The sequence below is a fragment of the Tupaia chinensis genome, unplaced genomic scaffold (assembly GCF_000334495.1).
Source record: "Tupaia chinensis unplaced genomic scaffold, TupChi_1.0 Scaffold000627_1, whole genome shotgun sequence".
NCBI lineage: Eukaryota > Metazoa > Chordata > Mammalia > Scandentia > Tupaiidae > Tupaia > Tupaia belangeri.
Genome location: NW_006160147.1, coordinates 2,468,564 through 2,477,449, shown reverse-complemented (window position 1 = coordinate 2,477,449; position 8,886 = coordinate 2,468,564). Strand labels below are relative to the sequence as shown.

The window sequence follows — 8,886 nt, the reverse complement described above, 5'->3', positions numbered from 1 at the left end:
TTAGTACATTTCCAAAGAGATGTACAGATCCCAGCTCTCCCCACATTTTCCATCAAACCAAGCAAGGAATCTGGCCCCTCACAGATCCCAGTTCTCCTATTTACGGTCCAGGTTTTGCAGTGAGAAGGAGCCTCAGGGAAGGGGAAGGGATACAGAAAGGGCCAGGAGGGCGCAGCGTGTGGAGGGCAGTGCCTCGGGGAAGGCCGGAGAGCCTGCGACTTTAAGCGGCCGTCTGTGTGAGCCGTTGCAGGGTGGGGTGAGTTAACGATTTACAGCACTTGTTTCACAACCTGCCAAGGGTCAGCTCCGCGAGAAAAATGGAGGAGAAAGGATTGTGGCATGGCCATCCCCCTGGGGGCGATTTCTCTTTCTCTCTCTGGTAAGTGCAAGCACCCTGTAGCATATTAAAAAGAAAAAAACAGAAGAAAAGACTTTGAAGATGAATTTAGTACATTTCCAAAGAGATGTACAGATCCCAGCTCTCCCCACATTTTCCATCAAACCAAGCAAGGAATCTGGCCCCTCACAGATCCCAGTTCTCCTATTTACGGTCCAGGTTTTGCAGTGAGAAGGAGCCTCAGGGAAGGGGAAGGGATACAGAAAGGGCCAGGAGGGCGCAGCGTGTGGAGGGCAGTGCCTCGGGGAAGGCCGGAGAGCCTGCGACTTTAAGCGGCCGTCTGTGTGAGCCGTTGCAGGGTGGGGTGAGTTAACGATTTACAGCACTTGTTTCACAACCTGCCAAGGGTCAGCTCCGCGTGAGCATGCACAGCTCGGTCCTCCTCGGTGGCTCACCGCCTGCCAGCTTCCAGCCGGAAGTCCCCCCAGGCAGACTGCGGCATGATCTCCATCACCGAATGGCAGAGTGAGTGGAGGGGCTGGTGCGGAAGGGGCTAGGCTGGAGTGGGTACCCAGGCTAGGGTGGGGCCGAGATGTGCCCCTCCCAGCTGGGCAGCCCTTCTCTGAGGAGCCTACAACCGTGACCTCTGGAGCCAGGGACTGGGAGCTGCCGTGTTGGCATACCTCAGGCCACAGGGCCAGGGCGGGATGTGGCTGCCCTGCCTTCCAGTGCGTGGGGGTTTGCTCAGGACCCAAGTAACCCGAGGCTTGGTCTGGGGCCACTGGCAAGTCCCTCAGTGTAGCCAACCCCTCTCCCATACAGGGCTCTTAGAACTGGGATGCTACAACGGTGGGCCCAGGAGGCCTCTGCCCACTCCAGCCCTGTCCTCACAACCCCGCAAGGCCTCCTGTGGCCGGGGTCCCTTCTCATCCAACCCCTGCATCCTCAGTCCTCAACATCCTCGCCCTTGTTTTAGAGGAGAATGTAGTCAGGTAGTCCACAGGTCAGGGAGTTAGGGGAGAGCCAGGTGAGTTACTTAGAGCTCTGAGCAGGGTTGTTGTATGTGAACAGCTGTGAAGATTCCTTCATTCGTCACTGAACAAATTTGTCTCTGCTGTGTGCTGGTTCTCGGACCGTGTTGAGAACCGCAGCTCTGTGACTAGGAAAAGGATGTTAGGAGGTGTTTTCCCTGCCCCCACCTCTTTTCAAACCCAGGGAGGGGGAAGATGCCCCACATCTCCACAGTTAGGGGGTAGACTAGGTGGGCTGTGCCTCTGAAGTACCCAGCCCTACCCCAAGCCCAACCCCAGGGTATGGTCTTCCATAGCCCAGCCTCCCAGTCCAACGCGGACATCGCTGTACGAGGCGTAAGGTGTCCAGTGGTGAGAGAGAGACACAGTCCCTGCTTACATTCTAGAGGGGAGATGGGAGTAACAGAAAAAGACGTGAACACGGAGGTCGGATGGCAGTAAGTCCTCCGGACAAGAGAACGGGGTACGGAGCTGGGAAGCTGAACTAGGTTGGACTATTTCATGCGGAGAACTCAAGGAAGGCTTCCCGGGGCCAGCAGGTGGTGTAGTGGTTGAGGTGCTGGACTCCCACATGGTTAATGGTGGTTCAAGTCCCAGATCCAACGGCTTGAAAATCACACCAGGTGCCTGTGTGTGCCCAAAATCCCAAGAGGAGAATAGAGGAGAAAGGATTGCGGCATGGTCATCCCCCCTGGGGGGTGATCTCTCTCTCTCTCTCTCTCTCTCTCTCTGGTGAGCACATGTGTCCCATAACAAAAATCTATATTAAAAAAAAGGTTTGCTTCCCTAATAACTGTTCTTTATAGAGACCTAGGACTGAGGAAGCAATGATTTGCAGCTAATTGGAGGAGAAAATGTTCCAGGAAGCGAGGGCACCAGTGCAAAGGCCCTGAAGCATGAGCGTATGTGGTGTCTGAAGAACAAGGGGGCTGCTGTGGCTAGAGCCAAGCGAGGGATGGGGAGGCAGTAGTTTAGGTCAGGGAGGCCACCGAGGGGCCAGGCCATGGAGAGATGTCAGGCCATGGAAGGACTTCGGCTTTATCTACGCACGGTGGGAACCACGAGAGAGTTTTATGCAGAGGAGCGATGTGACTTGCTCCTTAGGTCAGCAACGATGACGTAAAGAGTGACCTTTAGTTTTTTTAAAGGTCGCTCTGGATGCTCGGTTGAGAACAGAATGCAGAGGGGTGAGGGCAGCCACAGGGAGACCAGTTCTGGGCCAAGAGATGGTGGAGAACTCTGGTTAGCAGGGAGGTAGGGGGAGCAGTCCATGATGGATCTGTTTTGAGGAAATTGCTAGAAGGATCTGCTGATGGACTGGACACGGGATATGAAAGAAAGAAGAGTCAAGAATGCTCTAGAGCCAGCCTCACAGTGTGGCGGTTAAATGCTTTGCACAGCAGTCAGATCCCACATGGCCGACCACAGTTCAAATCCCAGCCTTGGTGGCTTGAAAGACGCATTCGTGTGTGTGCACGCACATGCTCCAAATCCTGATGGGAAGGAGAAATGGAGGAAAACGGGTTGCAGTGAGACCATGCTTCGGTGGAGTATTCTCTCTGTCTGCCCCCCCCCCACCATGCACACATACATGCCCTCTGACAACATTAAAGAAGGAAAAGGGGGACCAGCAGATGGCATAATGGTTATGTTGCTGGACTCCCACACAGTTGATCATGGCTTGAGTCCTGGGCCCGGTAGCTTAAAACTCACACTGGGTATGTATGTGTGCGTGCCCAAGATCCCAAGGAGACTGAAGGAGAAGGGATTGCAGTGGGGCCATCCCCCTGGGCGTGATTTCTCATTTTCTTTCATTCTCCAGAGAGCGTGCACACCCTATCTCTCTTAAAAAGGGGGGAGAAGACCAGCAGATGGCATAATGGTTACATTGCTGACTCCCACATAGTTGACCATAGTTCAAGTCTCAGACCTGGTGGGTTCAAACTCACACTGGGTGTGTGTGCATGCATGTCCATCTGGAGATCTGGAGAGGAGAATGGAGGAGAAGGGATTGCAGTGTGGCCATCCCCTTGGGGTGGGGGAGGTGATTTCTCACTTTGTGTCTCTCTATCTCTTTCTGTCTCTACGGTGAGCACACACATCCTATAGGAAAAACCTCTGAGAAAAAAAATAAATAAATAAGGTAATTATTGAAAAAGAATACAAATGTACCAATAGCTCTAGCTTGGCCAGTTAGAAGGGCTGAGGGAGAGGAGGGTAAGCAGCGGTTGGGTCTCGGACGTGTTGAGTTGGTTGTGCAGTGGGATACCCGGAAGACCCCAGGCAGGTAGGCCGGGCTGTGGGGCTGCACCCTGGTCGGAGAGAGATCTGGGAGTCCCAGCACGTGGATGGTACCAGCTGCAAGTCTGTGACGTCACTAGGGCACGCTTCCACAGCCTCCCACAACTAACATTTTTTTCTCTCATCTGTCCTTTTCTAAAAATGTTTGTTTATTTATTTCTATGTATTTATCAAAGAGGCGCTCCCGATAGGGCCCTCACGCTGTGAGCCCCACCCCGTACCATCCCCGCTCACAGGCACGTGTGCTCGGGTGCTCGGGAAGGCCCAGGGCGTGAGCCCAGGACCTTTCCCATGTGGTCCAGCTGTGTCACCACTAAACCTCCTGGCCACACTGCTGACACTTTGGGGCAGGATGATTCTTTGTCGTGGGGCTGTCGAGCTCTAGAGGGTGTAGCAGCACCCTTGGTCTCTGTGCACGTGATGCCAGCAGACCTCCCCACGCCCACTCGTAAACACCAGCACTATCTCCAAACTTTCCGCAGTGCAGCCTGGGAGCAACACCGCCCCCACTCTCCCGCCCCTCGCTCTGGTTAAGAACTCCTGACCTAGGAATCAAAGCAGAGAAGAAGGCTCAGGCCTGAGCCCAGGGGCATGCTGACCTTTTATTGAGCCAACCAGCCCGCCAACAAACACACGCTTAGCAGACGCGAGGAGTCCTGAGAAGACCGTGCTCCGTCCAGTGAGAGGAAGGCGGGAGCCAGATTAGGTCAGCCCCGAGGAACTGGCGCTTGAGTTGAGACCCGAAGGAGGGTATGCGTTGGGGGACCAGTGGGTGGCACAGACACTGGCAAGAGGGACAGAGACTGGAGGGGGAGCTGGACAAGCAGAAAACATCTGGCTAGGAGTTTGGAAGCACAGAGAGACATGGGCTGGAATGATAAATATCGACGCCTCAGCACACACGTGATATTTAAAGGCATGGGCATATGTGTGAAAATAGAATGCAAAGAGAAGCGAGTTCAGGCCCAAGCCCTGAGCAAATTCAAATCCCAAGAGGAAGAAAAACAAAGGAGACTAGAAAAGAGTGCTTAGAGGTCAGGACAGGACAAAGGGCTTCAACCAGAGCAAGGTCGTCCGCTGGCACGTGAGGACAGACCCCTGTCCGATGGGTTTGGTAACATGGGCGTCATGAATGGCCAAAGCCAGAGCAGCTGCTATGAAAGCGAATGGGACTGGATCGGTTCAGGGCACCTTGAAGGACCAGAGGACAGAGTCAACCCTGGTTCCGACAGCTGTTGGCTGTGTACCCCTGGGCAAGTGACTTAACCTCTCAGTATCTCAGTCTGTGAAGTGGAGCTGATAGCAGCACCTACTCCATAGGTAGTTCATGAAAATTAAAGGAGTTGAGCCAGCAGGTGGCACGGACCGTAAGGCAACGGGATTTCACATGACCGACTGTACAATTCGAGTCCTGGACCCAGTGGCCTGAAAATCACCAGACAATACAGGGTACGTGGGCTCACCAGAAAGAGACAGAGGAAGTAAGAAAGCACCGACCCCGCCCCATGGAAATAGCCACACCACATCCCTTCTCCTCCATTCTTCTCTTGGATTTTAGGAGCACACACACACCAGGCGTGTTTTCCAGGCAGCAGGGTCCAGGGCTGGAACCGTGCAGTTGGCCATGTGGGGTCCAGCTGGGTTTTAACCCATGCCACCTGCTGGCCCCAGTAATACTCTTTTTTTTTTTTTAGAGAGAGAGCTTTTTGCTATAGACCATGTATGTGCACCTGAGACACACAGAGAGAGAAAGAGATTAATGATGCCCCAGGGAGAATGGCCATGCTGCATCCCTTCTCCTGCATTCTCCTCTTGGGATTTTGGGCACACACAAACACACCCAGTGAGTTTCAAGCTGCCAGGTCAGGGACTCAAACTGCAGTCGGTCATGTGAGAGTCCGCACGCCAACCACCACACTACCCACGGTCCCTCCCCAGTAACTACTCATAAATAGTTCAGGAAAAGGCTTCATTGTACTGTTCTTGTTTCTTTTCTGTACACTTGTGATAGCTTAAAGAAAAGAAAATGTTCAATTTTTTAAAAAAAAAAGCAAAAAGAACAAATGAGGTCCTGGAACTCCTTGCGCAGTCCGATGCCAAAGGGACCCATCTACCTGCTCCATGAGACGTTGCTTTTTTTTTTTTGCTTTTTGGAGCTGTGGGTGTTTTCTGAAACAAGAAGGACACTGCACCTAGCTCCATTAATGAGCGCTGTGAAGCGGGGGCAACCTGAATCCTCCACAGAGTGCAGTCTCCTCTTGGCAGCTGCAAGGCCAGGGGCTAAACCGGGCCTCAGCACAGCCAGGTACGTGCCTCCTCAGGAAGACCTGAAGCTGGTCAGTCTCTGAGGCCTGGAGGTCCCCGCTTCCCACTAGGTGGCGCCCTGGAGAGTCAGGCCTCCAAGAAGAGCTACCTAAGCCTCTGGCTGTTTTCTGGCCGCTTCCAGCAGGGGGCGCGCTGCAGCGCTGCTGTCTCTCCAGGGAGAATCTACATGGCACGTCTCCCCTTCCTCTCTCTGCCATGGTTGCTGCTCCAACAAGAACTTCAGGAGCAGCCCTAAGCCGGGTAACGACTGAAATCGCTAACTGCTGCAGAAGTGAGGGGGTGGAGGAAGGTCTGAAGCGTGTGTGTGAGAAACAGTTTCTTCCATTTTGCTGTGAGGTTTGTGTGCCACTGAATGCTGGAATCCCTAAGCGGCCTCCAGCACAAGAAAATTCTGGAACTGCACCAGTCCTTGTAGAAGAGTGCGGGACAAGTTGGAAGAGTGATAGTTATGCAAGCCAGCGAATTGCTGAGAAGGCCTAAAGTGTGAATTTGAGAATCTAAAGATGTTTCTACAAAATGAGTATGAGGCTGATCTTCAGTGTGTACAGGATGGACATATGGATATTTTAACAAAACAAAATGAAAACCCAATAAAATGGTCACATCATGTTTCCGCATGAAAATATCTATTAAGGGAAGGGTGTATAGTCAGAACTGGAATCAATGACATATATATATATATATATTTTATTTATTATTATTATTTAGTTTGACCAGAGATAGAGAGAGAAAGAGTGACAAAGCAAGTGGCTGGGTCCAAGACTCAAACCACAGTTGGCCATATAGGAGGCCAGTGGCTTAACCACCACGCCACCTGCTGGCGCCAATAACGGATATATCTATGGCAGGGGAAAGCTAATAACAGGTATTCTTATAGCAACCATATAAATAGAAAGCATCTTCACAATTCAGATTAAAGAAATATGGTCAAACTTTCCTCCACAATATCCTGCTCTTCACAAGATTATTGGGACAGTTAAGGAAGATGTTCTTCTAGATCCTCAGCTTCCTGTCCCTGAGGAGGAGGGAAACAGCATGCAATATGGAGAGACAAAACACAGCCTTCATAACGGCGCATGAGGGTTGCCTTCTGCCAGCTGCCTGGTTTCTGAAAGACCATGCAGCAGGTATTACTGGGAGGTAGAAGGAGAAAAGAAGTCCAAATAGATGGCGAAAGTTTGTCCGAAATAGGAGGAATCACCATTGGTAGAAAGCAGATTCTGGGAGCCAGCAGGTGGTGTGGTGGTTAAGGGTACTAGGCTCCCACATGGCCAACTGCAGTTCAAATTCTGGACCTGGTGACTTGCTTTCTCACTTTCCCTCTCTCTCTGTCTTTCCCTGGTGGTGTGGCATACAGCAAATTAAAATAATAATAATAAATGGGACCAGCAGTGAGCGTAATGGCTATGTCGCTGGACTCCCACGTAGTCAACCGTGGTTCGAGTCCCGGACCCGGCAGCTTAAACTAATGCCGGGCGTGTGTGCGTGCATGCCCAAAATCCCGAGAGGAGAATGGAGGAGAAGGGATTGCGGCATGGCCATACCCCCTGGGGGGTGATTTCTCGCTTTCTGTCTCGCTGTCTCTCTCTGTCTGGCGAGCACACACACCCTATAGCAAAAACCTCTCCAAAAAATAAATAAATAAATAAATAATATTAACTAATTATTTTTTTAAAAAGAAAGGAAGAAGATTCTGGGTGACTGGGTAATATACTGAGAGAAATGATGTTGCCTGGGGTCCTAACAAAATCTACCTTCTGCCAAAAGTGAAATCCAATAAGGTTTCAGTCTATAATTTGAATGATAGAGTTCATCTGTATATTTTTAATACTTTTAAAGAAGACCTTTGACTTTATTTCTGTACTGGAATCTATTCTAATCCTCTTAAAGTCTGTATGATAGCAGATTATGAAGGATTACCCAAAAGATGATTGTGTTGTTTCATTTCCTTTCCGTTGTAATTAACTTAGTCAGTAAAGGTAGTCTCAGTCATTTTGTTTTTGTTCTTACAGTTCTGTCTCTAAACAATCAGAATAACTTTCCTTCTCACTTTTAACAATTATCTGTAAAAATATGATAATAGCAATTTCTTAGTGATTATAAAGATCAAATCTAAGGTGTTAGTTAAAAAGTCCAGTAATAGGGACCAACAGGTGGTGTGGTGGTTAAGGACACTGGACTCCCACACAGAAGGCCACGGTTTGAGTCCCAGACCTGACAGCTTGCTTTCTCACTCCCTTCCCCTACTCTGTCCCTCTCTGGTCAAAATTAAATAAGTAAAGTTAAATAAAATAATTTTTACGAAGATTTGTTTATTTAATTCCATTTGTTATTATTATTATTTATTTTTGACCAGAGAGAGACAGAGAGAGAAAGGGAAAGTGAAAAAGCAAGCTGCCAGGTCCAGGACTCTAACCACGGTCGGCCATGTGGGAATCCAGTGCCTTTAACCACCGTAACACCTGTTGGTCCCCTAAATAAAATTATTACTTTTTTAAAAAATAGTCCAGCAACATTTTTGACATGAGTGAAAAATCATTCCATGGAGAAAGAACAGTGTTTGTTTGTTTGTTTTATGGTGAGAAAGTGTGTATTTAGAATGAGCCAGCTGGACCCACTTGAGTTGATCCCAGTTTTGCCGGCAACATCCAGAGCATCGTAATCGGAACCAGTCGCACATACGCCTTCTTCTCTCCGTCAGGCCTGATTAGAGTGTTGACCTTGGCCATGTCCATATCATAGAGCTTCTTCACAGCCTGTGTGATCTGGTGCTTGTTGGCCTTGACATCCACAATGAACACAAGCGTGTGCTGTCCTCTCGCTTCTTCATGGCAGACTTGGTGGTCAGGGGAACTTGATGGTGGCATAGTGGTCAAGCTTGTTTCTCCTGGG

The 8,886-nt window shown here is 50.1% G+C and overlaps 1 protein-coding gene across 2 annotated transcripts in view; it reads left to right on the top strand.

The window, feature by feature from the left end:
* Window positions 1–743: 743 nt before the first annotated feature.
* Window positions 744–8,886, top strand: part of GOLT1A (golgi transport 1A) — a 20,015-nt gene continuing 11,872 nt past the window's right edge. For both annotated transcript variants that reach the window (XM_006159199.3, XM_006159198.3), the window contains exon 1: window positions 744–862. In XM_006159199.3, the coding sequence (XP_006159261.1) occupies window positions 838–862 (25 nt within the window). In that variant the 5' untranslated portion in view covers window positions 744–837. The remainder of the gene's footprint in view (window positions 863–8,886) is intronic.